A 24744-nucleotide genomic window follows, 5' to 3' on the forward strand; every position below is an offset into this window, starting at 1 on the left:
TTTTCTTGTTCTGTCCCATTCAAAGAATGCTCTCAAAGACTTCATTTGTGTAATAGAATCACTAAAATTTCCTTGTTGGGCAGAAAATGTGTGTTATTTGAGTAGCACATTCAATAATGTCACTATAGCACCAAGTTAATGCCTTATACCCACCATTCTCTACAAAATAATGTCCCCACTGGTGAAAACTGAGCCATCAAAACCTTAAATGTTTCTGTTGCGGGATTGAAGGATTTCAAATCTTTTGCAGGTTGCATCGCTTATTTTAAGCAACCCTGATGTGCACGTTTAGTGAAATGCTCAACATGTGAAACCTAAGCTACATTTCATTACACTGCGTGGCCATATGTGTCTTATACAGTCAACTGTGAGTGATAGCATCGGCCCCTGTGTGCTTTCAGTCATCTGACTGTGATTTGAGCGCTCTGCTACCCAACGGGAGTTCTTCATTAGCGGTTTATCGCTGAAAAGCAGCGGGGAAAGCCTTTATGACAGGTAACGCACCAGTGGCCAACTTGATGCCAGTTACTGATAACCGACCTGTTTGCTGTGGGAGTTTCCTGCCAGACAAATACTGTGTACAGTGAAGGAAACAGTTGACTTTACACACATAGAGGAAAAAAAAGGAGATTTTTATCACCTGTTATTGCTTTACGAGTTGAGTTTTTCCAGTCACATGAGAGAGACTCTGGGTTATTAGCTCGATTGTCTTCCTCAAGCAGGCCAACAGGATAAAACTGTTTATGCACCACAAACAGAGCGTTATTCGGTTCTCGCTCTGTATGTATGTATTGTTCTTCCTGGTTTCGGTGTGTGCATTAATTCCTCCCCGTCTCTTTATTCTTTTCTTTTCTCTCCGTCTTTCACCCTTAATCTCTTTCACAACATGGTTTTCAGTCCTAAGGATACAAACGGCATTAAAGTAGGCCAGAGGCGGGGCAGTTTTACAGCCTCGCTCGCCCGTTTCTTTGACTTCTCAGTGTTTTGAGTTTCATTTCACACAAGCAAATAGTAGTATTGGTGGAAAAACCTGTATGTCACAATAAAAACAAAGGTGTCAGAGACTAGCAATGCTTTGACACTCTAGCCTAGCCGCGCTAGACAACCCATGGCAACGAATTTAATTCTCTGCCAGGGTTACCCTAGTTACCCTCCATAAGGCTCGAGGTTGGATGCTCCTAAAACTGGCCGGACGAATCACCATGAAGTGTAGAGTCAGAAGGCGGGCGTAACGAAGTGACGACAGAGGCGCGACAATTCTGACAGAAACAACCGGCGCACAATAAACAGTTATCTTTCGACTCGGCTTTGGCCACAGCCTTTAAAGATTTGAAGCTAAAATTCAACTTGAAAGATAAACAAAGGACGGCACTGAAGTGTTTCATTGAGAAGAAAGACGTATTTGGACTTATGCCGACGGGATATGGCAAATCCTTAATATACCAGTTGGCTCCGCTGGTTGGGAAGCTAATGGGACTTAGCCACAATCCGGCGCTCTAGGAACTACGTCAGCCTATTCGTTGCACTGATTGGTTGTATACCTACCCAACTGCTGCAGAGCGATTTGAAAGACAACCTTTTAGCCCGCCTCCCTCCCTGTCAAGCGGTCCTAGAGCCAAAGAAGGCCCTGCAACTGATGCATGTTCACACCGGTCTTACATTTCTGCCTCACACCTGAAGCTGTGTGCTTCATTTATTAACAATAGGTTGATAAGAATACTGATAGGATCAGTGCCAGTCAGCCTCAGTCACCTGTTTCTTAGCCTCTCATTGTTTCACGTGAGCAAATAGTAGTATTAGCAGAAAAACTTGTGTGTCACAACAGCAACAAATGTGTCTGAGACGAGCAGTGCTTTTACTTTATCAATGTTCTCCAGTTGAGCACAAATGCCTGCTTAAAGAACCTGATATTTCAGTATTTAAGGCATTTTTAACATCAAACTAGTACTACAGTAATGTCAGTGTAGAATAAACTGCTTACAGGATCAATAAAGATCGTATTATGTCTTTTCAGGAATAGTCACATCCTGAAAACGTGGTGTCTTTTGCGTCTTCAAATTCTGTTCCCAGAAATAATGACACTCGCGATTGTGGTGCGATAAAGAGCACAAAAACAAAAAGCATCCTCGCTGCTTGTCTCAGCTGAACCCTGAGCACATAAACACAATAATCACCCTCCACGATGTCCTCATATCTCCCTTTACAATCAGTTTTATTGTTCCCGCAAGGACTCCGACCTCGTCAGCTGGTGCTAAAACACTGAGACGGACAGTCGACGAATCAAAAACACGCCTACACAAGAGGAAATGTAGGCTACTGCTGCACGTGAGAAAGTATGAAGGCCTGAAATTACTTTGCAGGCTGCTTTGTAAACATGTCAACGCAGAACTGACCTTGTGCTAAATATATGCTAAATATGGGCCTAATCTAAGAGCCACTTGAACATATAAGCAGTTAATTGTTTCCACAATTGTAAATGATGTTATGTGTGTCTCCTGCTGAAGTTTGCTAACCATAAACGTTTTAGGCCAGTAGCACAAGTTGAGAAGTCGAGTATAATGGATCTAAATACACTTTATTGTGTATTTTCTTAAAAGCTGCTGAGAGAAAACAGAGGCTCTGTAGAAATATCTTATATGTAAGTACAAATTTGTAGCTTGCAGGCTGGTGAGCCTCAAACTCACGCTATTTAACCCATCAACACGAAGGCGTTTATCACATGTGGTGCGGTTTCAGACTTTCTGCTTACACTGTGATGACTTCACTGGTTTAACGTGCCCGTTCTTTTATCTAAAGGCTATGTTTATGTCAGCTTTTTTCATCAGATTTGTCATTACTGGCAGCAGAGAGAAGCCTGTGGTCCAGAAAGTCGATGCACTTCTAGAGAATGCTATAAATATAATAAAAAAAGAAGATAAAAGACAGAGCCAAGGACACATGGTGGTCAAGTGATAATATAAGACACAATGATTTACGGCTTTTTCTGTATCTGGGGGCGTACTGTTGGGACTTTGTTTTCCCTCCAGAAGGAAGTTCAATAAAATATAATCGACAAAAACATCCCTGATTGTAGTCATGAAACCCTGACTTCATCACGCGCAACCCACAAATAGAAACCGCTGTGCCACTTTTAGCCCAACACTGTGGAGGTTTTTGACCAAACCAGAGCGAAAAAAGTCGTGATGTTATAACAATGTTTGGTCTGTAAATGCTCCATGTACAAATATGTAGGAGCTGGGGACTCGCACAGCGTTTCCCAGAGGTTTGACATCCTTATAGGGGTTTATTGTCACTTTTGACCCTATGATGATATAAGGATGCTGTAGAGAAAACTACAAAGCAAGATGATAAAAACGGCAAATGAAACATGATCTAGCACGACACGAAAAACTAGTGTATGAAAAGTGTTGTAAAAATAAGACAGAAGCTTTTTTCCCCCATTTACTCCCCTCTGGTGTTTTGTTCTCCCCACTATCTCTGGCTGTCTGTTTCCTCAAAATCTAGGTTTCATGCATCAAAGTTGAACTTCACACTGTGCTAAATAACAAATATCATACTTCAGAAGTCTAGTTTCGTGTTATTCTGCCCTCACCAGGTGTGAGCTGAGGATGTTGCAACCTGCAGATGTTTATTAGTCACGCCTGGTTTCACCAAAAACGTGAAAAGTCTTGTCTTCTCTGTTTTCGACTTGTGGCTCTTCCATCATCCTGTCTCTTTTTCTTTATTGTTGAATGCATGCCCACATGGAAAAGTCTTCCAGAAAACCATCCATCCCTCCTTTTTTTTTTTTTTTTTTTGGCTCAAATCAAGTATGTGGTCAATAACACACAGCTGAGTCACTAATGGAGTCACAGTTGTGCTGAGGAGTACAGTATTTTGCTTTTAACAGAGTCTACTTAGTGCAAACTATTTGTTTCTGGCAAATTTTTTAGAAGAGACATGTAGAAGTTTAGGTTGAGCTACTTCAAGTAGTTCAAGGACAGTTGGAAAGTAAAGAAAATCAACATTTGTTTCTGTTTTTACAGTTTGGGCCTCTGATAAATGGTGTTTTTTTTAATATAGCATGCTTTTCAAACCCTGTTAAAAGGTTAAACATCAGCTTAGCAGTAAAGAAACTCAGACTTGCTCTTTGCCACATCACCTGCACACAGTCTTGTAAGACATTTTTATCTTCCAGCTAAAAGACTGCACACAAATCCACAAAGGACTTTTGTTTTTAACAGAGTCTACTTAGTGCAAACTATTTGTTTCTGGCAGTTTCTTTTTGATGAGACGTGTAGAATAAAGTGTTTTTTTAAAGAAACATCCCAATGTTAAGTTTAGATTTAGTCATTTTAAGTTGTTCAAGGACCGTCGGAAAGTTAAAAATCCAACATTACTTTCTGTTTTTACAGTTTAGGCCTCTGATAAATGGTGTTTTTTTTAATTTTAATTTCTTTTTAATATAACATACCTTTTAAACCCGGATGAAAGGTTAAACAGCAGCTTAGAATTAAAGAAGTTAGCTCTGTGTCACAGCGCCTGCAAACAGTAAGACTGAACATTTTATCTTCTGGCTAAAAGACAGCGCATAAATCGATAGAGGATTTTTGTTTTAACTAAGTCTAGTTCATGTAAACTATTTGTTTTTGGCATTTTTTTTGATGAGACATGTAAAATAAAATGTTTTTCGAAGAAAAATCATAATGTTAAGTTTAGATTTTGGCACTTCAAGTGGTTGAAGGACAGTTTTTACATTTTAAGCCTCTGATAAATGGCAATTTTGGTGATTTTTTTATTTTTATTTTTCAAACAGCATGCCTTTCAAAGCTGCTTGCAAGTTTTGGTGTTCAAAAGGCTAAACGTCATCCTAGAAGTAAAGAAACTCAGGCTTGTTTCATGTCACATTGACTGCAAACAGTCTTGTCAGACTGAACATTTTTATCTTCCAGCTTAAAGACTGACCACATAAATCCACAAAGGACTTAAGTTTGACAGAATTAGTGAGTGAGATACAGCTCAAAGGGTCGAAGTTAACATGAAATCTTAAGAGAAAGCAGTAAATTCTGCAGAGAGTTAAACTACAGTGCCTGGCTAACTTGTCTCAAATACATATTTGGTACTGCTTTGCGCTACTGTGCATTTTTTTCTGAAGGTCACATTTGGAGTTAATGTAAAGTTCAACCGGTGCAGTAGGAATGCTGGTTGCGAGTTTTATGATATGAGATTTAAAACACGCAAAGAATGTCTGTATACATGTGACATTTTACCTGTGAATATGTCTTTCATCAGAGAGGAACAATTTTGCTTTGGGGAAATTCCCACAAGATCATCTGAGTCTGGTATTTGGTGTTTAATACATGTGTCGTGACAGCACAGAAGCTTCTTGTCTTCTGTTTCTTAAAACGCAGAAGAACTTTAACAAACCAGAGAGGAAGTCGCCGGGATGTTAAGGATGGAGTTAGGGGAGGATTTTCAGAGGATGCTGGATGGGAACTTGGCCTGAGGGCTGAATGGAGGAGGAGAGGGAGGGTGGTCGACTCCAGACACAGAGGCCTTTTGTGTTTGTCTATCAGCTGGAAATCACTAACAACACAGCGGCCCACCACCCCACCCTGACAGTGTGTGTGAGAGTGTACAAACAGGCATCTCTGTGACTGACGTTTGCTTTTCAATAGCCGACTGTAGCGCTGAATAAGATAAGGCAGTGCTGCTCAGAAGCCGACTGGTTTCCTTGGCGTGAAACAAACCCTCGTGTTATTCCCGTTACATCATGCTTCCCTCATATCTTCATTCTTATTGATATGATCTTCTTGTGATGCCAAGATGTTTAAAAATGCTATCGACAAGTTCTATCTGTGTATCTAAAGGTTCATATGTCCTTTTCCTCTGTGCCATAAAGCTGCTTTGTTCTACAGAAACTATTAAATGACACCAATGTAATGTATGCACACCTGCAAATTAGACACCTTTTCCTGTTTTTAGTTTCAACCAGGTCATTCGTGTAACTTGTGTGGATCCAAAGAGGTTTTTAAAATAGCTTTTACTATCGTTAATCAGTGTGATCGATTATGTTGCTAAAAATGGCCACTACTCTTATAATATTATAAACTGTGCGCATTTACTCATTACATTAAGAGAGTTATGTAAAAAAAAAAAAGAAATTGTAGGAGGGAGAGAAGAAAGACAACTGAATGAAGAGTAATTCTGTTTGTTTCTTTGACTTACAACCGAGACTTCATGTGAATGTGTGTGCTGGCACGATGATAACGAACCTTGAATCCTCTTTAAACTAATATATGAAGAGTTCATTTGCAAAAACAGATAACTCCGTTTTGATCAATTTTCAGAAAACTTTTTTTATTGTTTACTTGAGATAATATCAATCAAACTGAAGTTGAGTGTATTTGACTCATTAGTAAAATACACTGCTCAAAAAAAAATAAAGGAACACTTTGAAAATACATCATATTTCAATGCGGGGAAAAACAAACTGGATATTAGCATTGATATGGACTGGATAATGTGTTAGGAATGAAAAGATGCCACATTGTTTGATGGAAATGAAAATTATCAACCCCCCAGGAGGAATAAATTCAAGACACCCTAAAGTCAAAGTGAAAAACTGATGTGGCAGACTGGTTCATTTTCTGAAATTCCTTGGCAGCAACTGAAAATGGTATTCAGTAGTTTGTATGGCCTCCATGAGCTTGTATGCATGACTGACAATATCGGGACAAGCTCTGAATGAGACGACGGATGGTGTCCTGGGATATCTCCTATCAGATCTGAACCAGGGCATCGCTGAGCTCCTGGACAGTCTGAGGAGCAACCTGATGGTGTCGGATGGAACAAAACATAATGTTCCAAAGGTGTTCTATTGGATTCAGGTCAGGTGAGTATTGGGGCCAGTCAATGCTGTCAATTCCTTCATCCTCCAGGAAGTGCCTGCATCCTCTTGCCACATGAGGCCAGGCATTGTCATGCACCAGAAGGAATCCAGGACCACTGCACCAATGTAGGGTCTGACAATGGGTCAAAGGATTTCATCCTGATACCTAAAGGCAGTCAGAATGTCATTGTCCAGCCTGTAGAGGTCTGTGCGTCCCTCCATGGATATGCCTCCCCACACCATCACTGACCCACCACCAAACCAGTCATGCTGAACAATGTTACAGGCAGCATAACGTTCTCCACGGCTTCTCCAGACCCTTTCATGCCTGTCACATGCACTCAGGGTGAACCTGCTCTCATCTGTGAAAAGCACAGGGCACCATTGGCAGACCTGCAAATTCCTGTGTTCTATGGTAAATGCTAATCAAGCTCCACGGTGTCAGGCAGCGAGCACAGGGCCCACTAGAGGACGGTGGGCCCTCAGACCACTCTCATTACATCTCTTTCTGATTGTTTGATCAGAGACATTCACACCAGTGGTCTGCTGGAGGTCATTTTGTAGAGCTATTGCAGTGCTCATCCTGGTCCTCCATGTACAAAGGAGCAGATATCTGTCCTGCTGATCGGTTGAGGACCTTCTGCAGCCCTGTCCAGCTCTCCTCGAGTAACTGCCTGTCTCCTGGAATCTCCTCCATGCTCTTGAGACTGTGCTGGGCGACACAGCAAACCTTCTGGTAATGGCACGCATTGATGTGCCATCCTGGAGGAGTTGGACTGTCTGTGGAACCTCTGTTGGGTGCAGGTATCGCCTCATGCTACCAGAAGTGACTCTGACCCTAGCCAAATGCAAAACTAGTGAAAAACAGTCAGAAAACATTAGGAAGGAAAAAAATGTCAGTGGCCTTCACCTGTAAACTCATTCCTGTTTTGGGGGTTGTCTCATTGTTACCCCTCTAGTGCATCTGTTGTTAATTTTATGAACACCAAAGCAGCTGAAGCTGACTAAAAAGCCCCTCAGTTACTTACTTGACCAGATCAGTATCCCACATGTTTCACTGACTTGATGCAATACTTAGATTAAAAAGTGTTCCTTTAATTTTTTTGAGCAGTGTACATGACAAAATAGAGAAAAAATAAATTTTTAGTGTTATTATTATTATTATCTCAAGTAAACATTAAAAAAATGAGTTTTCTGAAAACGCAGTTACCTGTTTTTGCAAATGAACTCTTCATATGAATGTAAACAAGAATAAATTATAAAATAAAATTACTCAAGCTGGCTATTAATTAAATTAATTAAATTAAATTCATTAAAAGCTAATAAAACAAGCCTTTTCTTGTTTATTTTATTCTGAAAATTGATCTAAATGGCTTTATTATTAGTGTATCAAAATCAATAAAATTTCCTTTTTTCATTCAGTGTCCTTACTTATAGCATCAAATTCACGCCTTATACCCCCCATTACGTATCTACAAAAACAATGTCATGTTTGGAAGCATTTTGTTAATGGGACACCACTGGTGAAAAATAATGCACCAAATTAAGGAAGAAATTGTTTTTTCTGTGTTATAGTCTTAGTACATAAGTTAGAAAATATTACTGCCATAGTTTTGTGATTTAAAAAAAAAAATCATAAAGTACTGTAGTTGTAGGATGAAGTATTGACCTCATGTTAGGACAGTACTAAGAGTATCACACAATGACAGAGAAAAAAAAGGAAAAGAACAGATGTAACAGGCCTCCTTGAAACAACAGAAATAATCTAGTAGGGGAATAAAACCGTGGTAAATGCAAATGAGTAGAGCCTGATCCATCGTTCGATATAAAAACTTTCTTTCTACCGAACAAAATCCTTGCTGATAACTTTCGAAACGGCGTCATTTAAAAGCTTGTCCATCTGCAGCACATGTAGCAGAGTAGTTAAGCAGTGTCTTGGTGGCACTTTAATAAGTAGTTTTTGAATTTCATTCCCGGAAAATTGACAATCAGTGACCCCATTATTTTGGCTTTTTAATAGATGGCTTCATAGGTGGGACTAACGCTGAAATTAGTAGACCTGACTAAAACGACATCATATTTGTCTTCTTGATAAACTGGACAGTCTTGATTCCTGATAATCTGACGGTCACCGATGAGTGGACTGACATAGAAAACGGCGGGCGTTGACTTGTAGGTTATTTGTCATCAGGAGACGCATGAAGAGTCACAACATTGAGTCGTTGTTCTCTAGTTAACACCAAAAAAAAGCACTGACTAATTCCCAAGACCGCTATGACTGACACTGATTCTTTTGGGGGAATCTTTGATGTCGGCAAACTTACTTAAAGAACTGTTTCAGTATCAAAGTCTCGCCCAGCAGAACTCAAACCAGTTATAAAACGTTTATGCTGGATGATTAATCATGAGTCATGTGTCTCTCTGACTTGTATCAGAGCTTTGTCGATTCATACGTACTGTTCATTGTTATTGTTTGAGGTTATTTCAGTCCTTCCCTGTGTGGATTATTCTTTAATAGAGGAACCACTTCAGCACCGATTTTAGACCGTGCACTCCAGGAAACACAAAGTCCTTTAATGTGACAAATGTGACGAGCCCAAGGAGACGTGAAGGGGAACAAGTGATTCTGTTGTTTTATTCATTATCAGAAATAAAACAAATTGCACAAAAAACCTCTTCATCAGAACCTTCCAAAATGCACGTCTTCATAGCAGAAAGTGTGTAATTCCGTCTTGGCACATGGTTTCGCTGCTTTTTGAAGGTCGGAGCGAAAGCCTGCAGTGTGTCAATCCGCACCCTGACCAGTGATGTCAAACAGCTGTTTTGCATCAGCATTCGAAAGCCAAATATTTGCAATGACATCATCACTTTGAGACGGCACAGATTTGGAGATACGGTGCTAACAATACATACACAAAGAGAGGCCGGCGAAGCTTTGTTTCTTTAGAGAAACGGATCTTTGATTAGAAATAACACGCTGGAGCCTGACGGGTCAACAGCCACAAAGACCAATAAAACTGTTTCTGTCGGCTTCCCCTTTAATTATTGTTATGAATACTGCTGAATTATTGTTATGACGAAAAAGTAATTGAAAAAGGAACAAGAAATACGACTTAAAATGATGCTTTGTGAAGTTATTTTTTGACTTGGATCACTTGCAGGGATCTTTCTTAGTTTCTCGGTTTACTCGGTGGTCATGAAGGTTGGTGCAGTGACAAACATGAATAGATGGAGTTTAGCTTCATCTTAAAAGCTCATTTTTCCCATCTCACAGCAGTTTACCGGCAGCAGCTCGTCAGTGTTTGTGATGCAAAGCTAATGGTGACCGATATTAGTCTTCCCTGATGACGGAAGAGTCTGACCTCAAGGTGTTTTAGTTGCTTTCCATCATCATATGACCTTCAATAGCAGGAATCACCTGGCATGGTAAATGTTCAAGATAGTTTGCTTTTTTTAAGAAGAAGAAGCAGCAGATAAGAAGCAAGATCATGTGAAACTCCAATCTACTGATAAGACTATGTGAAAGTTCAAAAATTCAAGAACATACACTGCCAGTCAAAAGTTTGGACACACCTTCTTATTCAATGGTTTGTATTTAATTATTTCATATGTTGTCGATTAATACTAAAGACATCAAAACTATCAAATAATACTTGCGGAATTATGCTGTAAACAAAAAAAAGTGTTAATCTTCAGTATAAAGCTACAATGTAGAAAATAATACAAATAAATAAAAAGCGTTAAATGACAAGGTGTGTCCAAACTTTTGACTGGCAGTGTATATAAAATAGAAGCTGAAGCGGAATAGTTTTGCTGTTTTCAAGACCAAGAGTGAACTCTGCAGGTTAGTTGTTTTCATTTTTATACTGTATGGCTGGTCAGGCTGGTTATAAATAAATATGGAGCGAGATATGGATATGGAGACGGATCCTAGTGTCAACGTTTAGGATAAAACAAACACCAACAATGAAATGACTTTACCTGTATATGTGTTAAATGTGTTTAATAAGAGAACTGTTGACACTTTTCCTTCAGTGTTGACTGGATGTTACTCATAATGTGGAACCAGTCAGACAGCTTTGTGGGTGGAACTACAGACAAGGAGAGGTGGCCAAAGTAGAACGTTTTAAATTAATATATTGTAGCAGAAATTGGTTATAAAAACAGTAAAAAAAAATCCCAAATACTGGATCAAATAATGATGAAATTCAGTTGGTGTTTTTGTCAATCATCATGCAGAAAAACAGAAATCTGAACACTCAGTATGCAGAATAAAGTTAAAGAAGACTTACTTAAAAACCGTGGCATGCCTCGACATTCATCATTTCCAACCCTCCTCTAACTCTGTTCCTAAAGCAAAAGCAAAATCCTTTTTCCCTTTGATTTGCTTCAGCTGGACCCAAACAGAAGACGGAATAATTTTCTTCCTCAACATTTTCACACAGTCAGTAATCATTACAACGAGAAATATTTTTTAAATCTGTCATTCAGATGAGAAGTTGTTGAACTAGCGGTGAAGGTAAAGCTACACCACGGCTGAGAGGACATTCGAGCGAGCCCTAATGTGAATTCCTCTCAGCCGTCTCGAGTTAACCCCCAACCCCCCATCCCACGATGTTATCCATCACTGGAGCTGGAATCTGAAAGCCGGTGTACTGGAAATTTGTCTCAGCAGGTGCAGATGTTCCAGAACCGTCTCTCAAACTGAGAACAGCTGGAAAGGAAAGTTACACCGGCCTCCAACGTGGCATCACGCTTCAGAATCAAATGCCTGAGCTTAGTCATACGAATCATGAATCCATCGATCCACTTCTTCCATTTTCCAGTCATTATATTCACTCTCATTTTAAACCTTTCACACGACAACATGTGTATGCAAGACGGTACAACAATAACTGCACAAAAAGAGGGAACAGGGGCCCCTCATTTGCTGTCCCGCACAAACATACCAGAAGAAGATGAAAGGCCCCGGGAGCCGAATTCTCCTGCTGACAGAACGTCAAACCTAAAACAGCAGGAACCTAAAGCACAGCTTTCCTGACTTACCTTTCCTGTGGTATTTTGTCTTTTGTTTTGCTCTTTTACGACCCATACCAGGGGTTTTGCTTGATCCTATTAAACTTGAAATGGTTATAGGTCACAATACTGGTGAGAATTTTTTGAAGTCAAGGGATTCAGGTCACGCAGACTGATGCATGCTTGCATTGTAAAATAAACTGAATACACCTAAAGCAAGTTTCAAATGTCTATAAGTTGACTCTTCTGCCATGGCTTCTCAAAGTCATAGTACGGTTCAACATCCTCTAGAACTAGTTTCATTTGAACTTTTACACTTGTTTCTGGATCTTGCTGCCACTTTTCTTGCATATGTTGAAGTTTAACTCAACCAGTAGAATTTTTTCCTTCCCGCCTCGTGGTCAGGATGTGCTTACAATCAAAACCTCGTGTGTAGTTTTATTTATTCCCGGTTAGAATCATTACCACACTGTAATTCTTCATCTCCGTTCACATTGTTTGCACCATATCGCCCATCTGCTTGATCATTTTTTACGTTTGGCTGAAGCATTTATGAGGCACTAACAGTCTCCCTGCTTAGTTGGGATTGAGGAATAACAACATAAGGAGGTGATTCCATGTTGGTAATTAACTTTAGGACTACCAAGGCCTTATATTAGCTGTAGTACACAAGAAAAACCAAGTCCAGCATCAACATCTCTGGCCAAAACAAATGGTTGCATCATTCCAAACCTTCTCCCTCCTATCACCTTCAGGTGTTGAACATGAGAGCCAATAAAACACAACCTTTAGTTCACGTTAGCATCGTAAAATACATCAACTTCATGTTCACTACATCTGTTTCCAAAGCAAAGTGGGAGGCCACTCTTGGTCTGTTTATAAGTTTATAAGCAGGTATGGCCAACAGTTTCAATGGGAGGGACTCATATGCACCAACATGTCTACATGCCTAAAACATACAATATCTCAGATTACAACACATACAGAGGAAGCAAGACTTTAGTTTCTGCTGAGGACAACATTACTGTGCTTTACATAACAGTTGTTTGTTGCTGTTTTTGTCTTCACATTTTTGTGTCTTGCACATTTCAGAGTCTTTTAATAGTTGGTCACGCTAAACAATTATTTTATTCATCCATGCCAGTCACTTTTTAATTAATAGCAGCCATGTCACTTATTTGGAAAATTGTTTCCACATTTCTTCCAATCTGAAAGTGATGAAAATTAAACGCCTCTGCACTGGAAATTGTCTGCACATGGAATTTCAGACACTATTTAAAAACTCCCTCAAACAAATGGCCTTGCTGACGTGCAGTTGTGATAGTAAATAAGCTAAAACATGCAACGCCAACATCAGTGTTGATAACAATTAATTATATCATTAGTTTAGCATTATGCTGTCTTTTTTCTACTCCCGTACATCTGTTTTCCACTCCGACTCTTTTCCCTGCACATCCTTCATCGCATTATTTTTTTATTTTTTCTTCTCCTGCTGGGTTTGCTAATAGCTTCTTTTCTTCAGCCTTCCTCCCATTTTCCTTTCATACACCATTTGAGTTATTTCTCTCTTCTGTTTCTCTCTGGCGTCTTCACATTCCCGTCGTTTCAATTGCTTCATGTCAACACCACTGTCCTCATCAGCATCTTTCTCTGCTACTGTCTTGGCTATTTGCATCCAAACCTTGGTGTATCCGTGAACTGAATCCAGGTATGTGTTTTTAAAGTAACTGTCATTTTTGGGCCAGAGCCAAAAGACAAACAGTTTAACACTAAAGCGATTTACTGCATTTATGTGGATATTTATGCCTTGGATTTGTCAGATATCTCCTATCTATTCCCAGCTATGTGTCAGCCTGTGCATAATTTTTTCGTCTGAACTCGAGCAGCACTAAGAGCTGAGCCTGTTTCAACGCAGTAAAAGTAAATAAAATGATTCAGCATGTTGCCAAAAAGCACTGGATCACGTGGTTTTAAGTGTCTGAGCTGCAGTAAGGAGCCATGATAACCCTTCCCTCCAGACACCTGTTAGCTGTTAACAGCTGAGATGCCTCACAGACATTAACAGGCCTTTACAAGCGGCTGCGGTCGGACTTGAACCATGTTTGTCATCAGGAATGGTGCTTGTTGTTTAACAGGGACCGTTGGCTTTCATTACCTTAAAATCTATCTCCCTGCGTAACCTCAAATAAAAATACAGGTCATCTTCTAGCCGTTGTAACATCTTAGCATTTTGAAAAATTTGCTTCAATTCTGAGAGCTAGAACCATGACGATATTAGAAAAAAAAAAAAAAAAAGCAATCTTTGTTGAGTTGTACAGATGGTGTAAGTAGAGTTTTTGTTTCTACCTTACGCTAAGCTAATCAGTGTCAATCTTCTCGTCTGTCTTAGTAATTTAGTAGCAGGATTTGTCACTTCAAGTAAGGCAGTGATCGAACCAGTGAACTCGAGTGTATGAGTTAATAGGGGTTAATCTAACGGAGGTGGCACTCAGTAGTCAAAGTTTTTGGCTAACGATTAGAAGTCCTGAAGGCTTAGTGTTGCTGACCCTGTGCTCCCCCAACTTCCTAGAAAAAGCAGGAGTATAGAACAAATGGAGCTCAGCAGAACAATAGTTTGAGCATGGAAAATGGTCTTTGAAATGGATGAGGAACAGCTCCCTCCATTGTGATGTTAAAATGTGCAGCAGGAGTAGGGTGAGGTGGGTACTGAGGCCATTATTTGCTCCTTTTCTGACCGATTAACGTTGTATTTTCAGAACAAATTACTCCAGATGAGGTTTAAGTTGTAGATCTGACATTCATGTGTTATAAAGTAGTGAATTAGGGCTGTGATTTCTATGTTGGAGGTTTACAGTTAAACATTATAAAATGGGTATAACTCAAATTGTGTACTTGCTGTCCAGTCTCACTATTTACGTCTGTAATGCATCAAAGAATCTTGATTTCTCCACGGTTTAAAATCTGGATTGCCAGTCTCTTTACTGATGCATTTTATAAGAAAAGAGACGGCGCCTGTTTGGTCTGCCAGCCCAGTCTGACCACCATCTTGGCGTTTCGGTACAATTCCTTTTATTCTCCAAATCTCGTAATGCAAGTTGACCAAGGACGTAGAGTGCAGCTCGGAGGAATCATTAATACCAGCAGCTAACAATACAACCACTGGTGTTATAAGTGATTTTCTTCAAACTTCCCCTTCTCAAGCAACAGTAAATAAACCACAGAGCGCTGACAAGCAAGCTAATGGGAGTTGCATGTGTGAATGTTTGCAAGAGGACCGATGGCATGCAGATTTGTTTAGATGTTTCTCACCAGCATTTTCTGTATTTCAAACTGTGGAGGGGGAAAAACTAGACATTCCTGTTCCCGTCCACTGAGGACCACAGGGGCATGGAGCTCTGATTGTATCGTACAAGTAGAGCAGAGAGAAGGAACCGGGGTGAAGAGGTGAGAGGTAGAAAAGAAGCAGACTGGGGAGAGAATGCAAGCCGCAGAGAGAGAGAGAGATTTAGCGAAAAAAAAATTTAAGAGTGACTTAAACCAAGACAGACAGTAATTTATGTGTGTGGAGGCAGAAGGGACGACGGGGGCTGAAAATATACTGCCGTAAGCGTCCAGACATTCAGTCTAAGTGGGAAAAGTCCTCTTGGCTATGTCTGCGAGAAGATGACTTATGTCGACGGAACGACTCGGTGGGCTTATGAATGACTGTGTGTTTGTGTGGGTGTGTGACGGAGCAACGGGGAATTCTTGAAGCAGCTTCATGGAGTGGTATTGGTTTCCATGCTGATTCGACGCATGTGCTGAGATGAGTCTGACCTTCATGTGTGTCAGCAGTGATCTGTATGATTCATAGCAATGCAGCTGGCTTGTTTATCAGTTTGTGTTTCTGATTGTGTGTGCATTTTTGATTGCCATGTTTAGACCTCTGCGCCAAGCGCAAAAAATGAAAACGCTGGATATATACACTACCATTCAAAAACTTGGGGTCACCCAGGCAATTTCACATTTTTCATGAAAACTCACACTGTTATTCATGTGCAAACATATTTGCACACAGGTTCCTTTCAACACGATTAGCTAACACAATGTAGCATTAGAACACAAGAGTGATGACTCTGACATCAGAAGAATCTGAAAAACAATATCTGAAGTGACTTAGAATTGTCCAGAATGACTTGAAACTTGTCCAGAATCACTAAAAATGGTCAATAATACTCAAAATGGTCCAAAATGACAATTATAAAACAAATATTAGGCCCTTAAATTGAAAATATATTGTGAAATGTTCAATCTAGGCTGGTATTGTGTCTCCATAAAGTTCCTGTAAGTGTACAGTACTATTCAAAAGTGTGGTGTCACCCAGATAATCTCATGTTTTCCATGAAAACTCACACTTTTATTCATGTGCCAACATAACTGCACAAGGGTTTTCTAATCATCAATGAGCCTTTCAACACCATTAGCTAACACAATGTAGCATTAGAACACAGGAGTGATGGTTGCTGGAAATGTTCCTCTGTACCCCTATGGAGATATTCCATTAAAAATCTGCTGTTTCAAACTAGAATAGTCATTTACCACTGAGGTCTAGACTGTATTTATGATTCATTTTCAGTTGTCTTCACTGAAAAAAATGATTTTCTTTCACAAATAAGGACATTTCTAAGTGACCTCAAACTTTTGAACGGTAATGTAAATGCTGTTAATAGTTACAATAGTTGTTTTTGGTGTAAAAACACACATTCATGAGCAATATGGACGTAAAATCCTAACATCTACACATGTACATCTGGTGTTTTTAATTTGAACTTGGCTGAAAAAAAAGATGGGGAATGGGATGACTTATCATGTGATTATTTCAAACTGAAGAAGCTGCTTTGATTGCTTGAAATCTAATTTACAAAAAAGTTTTGGCAAGATTGAAATTAAAACTGAATTTGAAAGGGTGAATTTTTAGGACTGTTGAGTTTATAATGGCTGCTTGTTTGCAAAACATGTGATCTTTAAGGGCGATGCTGTGCAACTGTGGTCGGAAATATCTGTACAAATAAAAACTTTGAAGTTAAAAGGAGCTTGTCAAGATAAAATAGCTAAGTTATTCGGACATCAACTGTAGATTTTACTTAGTGTGAATCCACATCTGACACAGCTTGGGGATAGCCAGACAGCTCAGAGAAGCATGAATCCTGTCCCAAAGTTTGGTGGTACAGTGCCATAATGCAAATGCAAAAAATTTCCCTTTTCAACATTCAAGCTTCAACATTTCAGAACACCCTTTACATAGTTTAGAAATTAGAAAACAAACTGGTCTACCAGGTAAACAACTGAGTGAAAAGAGAGTTCCATTTGTAGCAAAGGGAAAGTTCAATACAAAATTATGTTGGCAGATATGGTATTTTTTTCCAAAATATTATCTAGCCTCAAAACTTTGGTCCAATCTTATGCGGATTAGTTATCGACACATTATCCACACCCATATGATAGCAACTTGTCGATCACAAGATAGCCCTGCTATGAAACATCCCCCCCTTTATCATCTATTTTCCTCTAAATCGGACCGTAATTTACGAAATAAACGTCACACCGTATGCAGAAAGTCTCAAAACAAACAGCTGATACCATAAATGCATTAGGAAAACCTTTACTGAAGTGACAAATCAAGTGATAAATCGAATAAATTTGTATATAATCTGAGAGGAATAGCCCCTGGTGGTCTTTAGAAAGAATGCAGGTTTAAGACGTGTATTAGCATCTCTTATATAGAGTCGGTGCCTTCAGACGCGGAGTTTCAGCCGACGCGTTTGTCTAAATTCATACATATCAAGAGCAATTCAGAGAGTAAAGTCCCATCAGTTAAAGGACTAGCGACGTTTTTTTTACATCTGGATTGCACATAAACAAGCCACTTTTCCTACATTTGCAAACAGAACCATGATTACAGTCTGGATTCAGAAAATGAGTCATTCGGTGCCTAAAGTTCTGTAATTTGTTTATTGTAGATGGGTTCCACATGGCAAACCTGACTTGTGTGGGTCTCAGTGCAAAACAAAGATTTACCAAACAACCACAGTAAGATGTCCATGTCATTTAGAGCACACATTTAGAGGAGTGAACATTATATAATCCCTTTCTTACCAACTCTTGTGTCTGAAATTAGGTGACTAGCTTTGTTTACCTACCAACAAAATCCACGTAGAGCTCACCACATAATGTTCTGAATCCATGTTTGCTTGATTTGGATTCTCAGCAACAACCTTAACTACTGTATTGGAGTTACATGCGCCAAGAGTACTTGTATATTGGCTCATTATTCAGGTGTGTCATGGTTAAAACTAGGGATGGGAGCTAATTTGATAAAGAGTCGGTGTGTTAGACTAAGCACAGTTCAGCAGAAATGCATTGATCTGGTTGTAATGTGTCTGGGGTTACTCAGTGTATTAAAATAGCAGCAAAGAAACTGCATCTTCCACACACACATTCCACACACACATTCAGGGAGCAACAGAGTGAAACGATGTAAAGCCTGTCTGAACTTTAAACTTGCGCGAGCCTTGTTTCCAGTAACACTTGACTGCTGTGATTTAGTGCTGCCTGTAAGTTGGCACCCTGTTTTATTGGAGCTGCGTTTGACCAAAGTCTGGCACGAGCAGACGCCGATTTACAGATTACGATGATGAAAGGTGAAGCAGGTTCGATCCAAACACTTGGCAAGCAGACGCATGTGCACCCACACAGTCAGGCGTATTTGCAAATTGGTCTTTGTGCTGACATGAAAACAGCCGGCGGCATAAAGCGCTGTCAAGTACAGACCCATGAAACCCAGAAAACACCCGTGTTGGCAAAATGAACGAGGGATTAGCCATATTTGCGTATAATTGTCAACAGACACTGATAATCCTGCTTAATTTTTTTTTAAAGTAAAAGCAAATTAGGCTTGGTTACATGATTCAGTGAGAGTACTGTTTTCAATCTGTAAAGTTATTATTCCTTCAGTCAGCTGGTATGGGCCAATATTTAAGCTCTTTGGAGACATCAGAACTCAGAGGTGTTTACTCAATAACTCTTTCTAATAAACACGCTCCGCTTAAAACATCCCCCGCCTTATATATAGTGCCTCTAAGTGCAAGAAATAATAATATATACTGGACGATACACCTACAAAATGATACATCTTCACTACAATAAAAACAATCAGGTCAAGGTCATACACCAAAAAAGGCAGATCTACATTATGCACAGGTGGCGTTGGTGCAATATGCATAAAATCCTTCAGGTAGTTTCTGTCATATGCTCCAGAAACAGAATGAAAAAATATTTGAAGTGCCTTACAATGACCTTGAAAATAAGGTCAAGGTCATGCACCCCAAAAGGCACATCTATACTATATAGAGATGGCCTGGGTGCAATATGAATGAAATCCCTCAAGTAGTTTCTGAGATATGCTCCGGAAATGAAATGTGGACGTAAGTACGGACGTACGGACGTACGGACGTGCCCACGCCATTATCCCCCTACGTGCCTACAGCCGGCGGGGGATAAAAAGTATTGTTTTAAAACAAATTGCTTCATAATGTACAGCTATTGTTGGCCACCTGAATCAAAAAAGTCTTATTAATACTATTTCTACATATCCTGAGCCACATTCCTGCAACACTCCCACCACTGCAGATTTAAAGGAAATGAGCAAAATGCACAGATTTGCCCGGCCGTTGCACAAACTGAGACAAATGAGGTGTCTAACTTGAAGCTCTCTCATTTCCAATAATTCATAATGGTTCTCCTCCACTCACTCCATCATGTATTCCAATATGTTTCCAAGACAGTTGTACATTTCTATGATTACTCAACATTCTTTGTGTTGTTATTTTTGTTTGAAGGGTACACTTGAGTTTAAGAAGCTAAATTACATGAGTGAGTAGATCGAAGAAAAAAAAGCCATGAGTGACACTGAAAGAGTGAGAAACACGTATTATTATTAAATGCAAGTGCTATTTTTAATAATAAAAAGCCATCAATGCCACCAGTGAATTCCTACTAAACCCATCTGGTTCAAGAACTTCTCTTGAGTCACACAAAAGATGGTTTAATCAAACAATTTTAGTGACTAAAAGGTTTTGTCACTTGAATTTCCCTTGGGATTACTAAAGTATCTATCTATCTATCTATCTATCTATCTATCTATCTATCTATCTATAGTCTATAATCCATCCATCCATCCATCGTCTGTCTGTCTGTCTGTCCTAAGAAAAAACATTCGTACGGTGTCTTGTCAAGTTGAGTTTGTTTCATTCAACACCCATGCCTCATAAACTCTGCAGATTTATTCGATCAGTGTTCACGGCTGAAGGTTTCCATTATCATGACAAATACACTCAAATTCTTTCCACCCAGAGGTTCAGTTCTGCGTAGGTCCCTGCAGATGTTTCGCAGCTCATTGTAACAGAGCAGATTCCTTCACTCTTCCATCTGTTCTTTTAATTCGGGGTCAGCAGGGCCAGCCAAGTACACGTCTTTAAGAGGTAATTATAAAAAATATCTAGCATGGGGTTAAAAATTGTAATCTGGATTTCATGAGGTGACCTCATTGATTTACTAAATTGATCACTCTGAACATAGGAGTGGTACATTTAGTTTAAATTCTGCACTGTACACTCAAAAGAAATATTACTTTTGGCCCTGTTTTTCAACAATCCTTCTTAGTGGCTGCAGTTTCAACATACGAAACACCCCAAACTTCACTGATGAAACTTCATTGAGGTTTATTATTCAGTTTTTTAAGTGTGTGAGAGAGATTTTTATTCCAAAATAATCCTTTATGGGAGATTGAACTCGCACCAATATGCTAAACGGTGAAGGTCATGGAATATTGAAAACCAAAACAATAATGGTTTAGTTCAGGGATGTCAAACATTCGGCCTGTGGGACAAAACCGGCCCACCAGAGGGTCCAATCCGGCCAGTGGGACAACTTTGTAAAGTGTAAAAATTAAAGAGAAGACATTAAATTTAAATTGTAGATTTGTAAAACTATAATTTTAAAATAATTTCTAGAGCATGACAAGTTGTTTTGATCATAAAGTATAACACTAGATTGATCATTGTTCTTTTGTCATTTTGGGTCTCATTTTTGTAGTATTTTTTGACTTTTTGTCAGACTTTTGTCATTTTATTTCTCATTTTTGTCATTTCGTTTCCTTTTTGTCTCATTTGTGTTTTTCTTTTATTTCCGTCATCTTGTGTTTTGCTTTATTCGTTGGTTTGTGTAGTGTTTTGTCGCTTTGTGTCTTGTTTTTGTAATATTTTTGTCTTTTTTGTCTAACTTGTTGGTCTCATGGTTGTGTCGTTTTGTTTCACTTGTTGTTTGTCTATTTTTGCCACTTTATTTTGCTTTATTCGTCGTTTTGTGCATCGTGTTTGTCGTTTCATGGCTGTTCTTGTCTCACTTGTGTTGTTTGTCTATTTTCTGGTCGTCTTATTTGTGTCGTTTTTTTTTGTCGCTTTTTAACTTTTTTGTCTAATTTCTTGTCTTTTTTGTGTTGTTTTGTGTCTTTTGTCTCATTTTTTGTCGCTTTATTTCTCGCTTTTGTTGCTTTGTGACTCGTTTTTGTAATATTTTGTCTTGCTTTTGTTGTTTTTTTTTGTCTTTTTTAGTCTGACATTTATCATTTTGATCATAAAATAAAGTACCGTATTGTTCAGTTCCAGACACCTGTGACTAAATGTTTTGTTTCTTTGCAGACGCTCTGTGATCTGGAAGTTGTAATGAGGAAATGATAAACTGAGGCATAATACTGCTGAAATGTAATTGCTTAAATGTGAACTTTTTTTGCACTAAAACAAAGGAAACATTTGGAGCTGTGGTTATTTATAGATTATTATGCGCTGATTTAACTGGTCCGGTCACTGGAGATCAAACTGGACTGAATGTGGAACCTGGACTAAGATGAGTTTGACACCTCTGGTTTATGGGCTTTATTATCGATCAATTACCAGGTTAAACTCTTTTTTCCCATGGACAATTGGAAAGAACACCTGCCTGTGTTGATGTCAGTGAGTTTGTTCTTGTATTTTTTTCCTACCTTGGAGATGTAAGCTTTGATGCCTTCAGCCAATTTGATGCAAGGTTCTCCAAAGAGCTGGGCCAGCTGGTCTGGGATGTCTTGGTCCTTGTCCAGAGCGTTGAGTAAACTCAGGCACTTTAACTCCTCCGTCACTCCCTGGCTACGCACCTGAAGGACAAAACGAGGAGCAAACAATGAAATCATCTAGAGTTTTACATCATCTAGTTGTTCATTCCTTCCACAGGTGTGGAGCTTTCGGGAAGACACACTTTAAAAATTTGGAATGGACTTTTCCTTTAACTATAAATCCAAAAGAGCCTCCTAAAAAGGTGAATACCCTGCAACACACCACACAAAGAACAAAGCCACTCCCTTTAAGTAAGGATTATTATTAATTATTCTATTTAATCGTTTCTGTTCGCTCCTATGCGTTCATATAAACATCATTACTTCCATTTATTTTCACCCTCCCCTGCTGGTTCGTCGAATCACACTCGCTGCTCTCTGGTGTATCATCACTCTCTCTGCACTTCCTCAGCATCATCTCATTTTGCACTCCTCCTGCATATGTTTCTCATTTTTACATTTCTGTTCTCTTTGTTTCGTCTCCGTGTTATTGAACGCGTTTACATTTAGCGCTTGTCGGCGAAGAAAACACGCAGACGGCGAGAGATAGAAAGCGGGATGAGGTTTTCGTCAACAAATGGAAATCTGTCACTAAAATAAGTCCGGCCACGTGTTGTTTTTTTCTGTCATGTTGCAGCACTTATTGAGATTTGCTACACATGCTCTTCAATGTGCTTTTACTCTTGAGTGGCAACTGTCCGTGAAAAATGTAAGACAGAAAATATGTTGAAATGAGTACCGAAACCACCGGAGATCAGCTGTAACCAGAACATTTTGGCACACATGGACGGCTGGATCTGGCAGCGGAAACACAACCCCTCATGTTACAGCGTAAAGGGTTTCCTCCTAACCTGAGTGAACACACAGTCCATGCATATCAGGACATCTAGTAAGACACAATTAGTGAAGAATTCCTGTGTGGGCGAAGGAGGAAATTGTTTGTTTTCCCTTTTGTTACGCCTCCCGTTTTAGTGGCTGAAATAAGAAATGATTTCATGTAGTTTTATGTACTTCCATGTTCAGTGGAATTGTGTGCATGTGTGCGAACCCTTCAGGGAGGTTGTCAGCGTCATGGTCTGAAAGCCCTGCTAATGACTCTATAACAAGCGCTGATGAGGAGAGGGAGATTACAGAGCTGCACTCCTTCAACCCTCCTCTTTGTTTTTATTAATTTCTTTCCGCTTGACCCTCATTTTCTAATGAAACCCTTTCCCTTGTTTTCATTCTCCGCTGTTTCTGCTTTCTCTTTCTTTCTTGCCGCTGCTTTCTTTCCATTTCCAATTCTCAGCCCGAGACAGTTCATGTTGAATGGATCTCGTTGTTCCCGCTGAAGATAGCAGCGTGTAAATTAGCTCAGACCAAGAGGGAAGGCCGGGCCGCTTACAGGAAAGACGGGCAATCTCTAGAAAAGGCTGGGGCAACATCTGAACCCGCTGTCCGACGCTGAGAAGATGACTCACGTCTTTAGTGGCTTCACATGCCTGTACGGGGATCATTCAGAATGAGTCTAATTAGACGCACATGTCGGAGTTCCAGTCGGTGCACATTCCAGCTGCAGGTCTGTGTCTAGTTTGAGGTCAGCTTTAGGAGGCTCATAATGTCAAGTATGGGCAAAATTACAGAAAAAAAAAAAAGCTGAGCTTGAGGTTTCCCCTAACCTTTTCAACTTTGCATGCTCCCAAAACCTGAAAATCACGTTCACTCAGCGAGCTCAAACATGAAACTGAAAGTCTGCTTTCTAACAGGAGGCAAAATACTTAAGGCTGGAATGTCCGTCTCACAAAGGTATGTAATAAGTAACTATTTAAAACTTCATATTCCCAGAGAACAACCTCTTCCTGTCTTAAAATGCCTTAGATGGAACTCTAAATCGTTGCTTCCTTGAGTGACTGTTTTTCTTTCCATGCACCTCTCTGCAGCTCAAGCACTCCAGTTCCCCTACGACCTAATCTCTGTACTCTACACTACACAATGCAAGCTGTAATATTAGCAGAATTAAATATGAACTTTAACACGATTCTCATAATATGCTCAGAAGTCCGGCACTCAAAAGTTTCAAAATGTCATTCAAATACTAATTATTAAAAAATAAACTTTACTGGAAAGGATCATTTGTTTTCTGTTGCAGGTGAACTACTTAAATTTGCAGTAAGATCCTGAATACTGAAGACAGTATTTATAATATACACAGCAGTTCTACATTCAAAAGTTTGAAGATATCCTTAAAACATTTAAAAAAATGCACTGGAGGGGATATATCTAAATTTATAGCTGTTTGGAGAGTAGATTTTTGATGATTATTTTTTCTTCCATAATTAATTGCAGTAAACAATTTGGTTTTCTGTTGCAGCTTCACTACTTAAAATTGTAATAATATCCTGAATACTGAGCACAATATTTATAATATCCTCCAAAGTTCTGCATTCAAGCATCCTTAAAATAAACCCGCTTATAAGACACTTTAATGCTGTTCCTGATTGAGGAGACAGTGATTTTTAACCACTTTATCCCCTGTTTGTAGTTTATTCTGTGATAGTATTACAAGCTCATTTCATGTAGTTGTTGATGTTTTAACCTCAAATGTGTAGTCAGAGTGTAAACTACAATGGGAACGGGAACAGTCAGGCCATAATAAATACTTAAGCACCTAATTGTCTCCTCCATACACTCC

General features: G+C 39.3%; 1 protein-coding gene across 2 annotated transcripts in view; it reads right to left on the bottom strand.

The window, feature by feature from the left end:
* Positions 1–24744, bottom strand: part of tnfsf10l (TNF superfamily member 10, like) — a 78828-nt gene that overhangs the window by 22658 nt on the left and 31426 nt on the right. For both annotated transcript variants that reach the window (XM_051944173.1, XM_022197356.2), the window contains exon 2: positions 21966–22115. In XM_051944173.1, the coding sequence (XP_051800133.1) occupies positions 21966–22115 (150 nt within the window). The remainder of the gene's footprint in view (positions 1–21965; positions 22116–24744) is intronic.

This window comes from Acanthochromis polyacanthus, chromosome 23, assembly GCF_021347895.1.
Source record: "Acanthochromis polyacanthus isolate Apoly-LR-REF ecotype Palm Island chromosome 23, KAUST_Apoly_ChrSc, whole genome shotgun sequence".
Lineage (NCBI taxonomy): Eukaryota > Metazoa > Chordata > Actinopteri > Pomacentridae > Acanthochromis > Acanthochromis polyacanthus.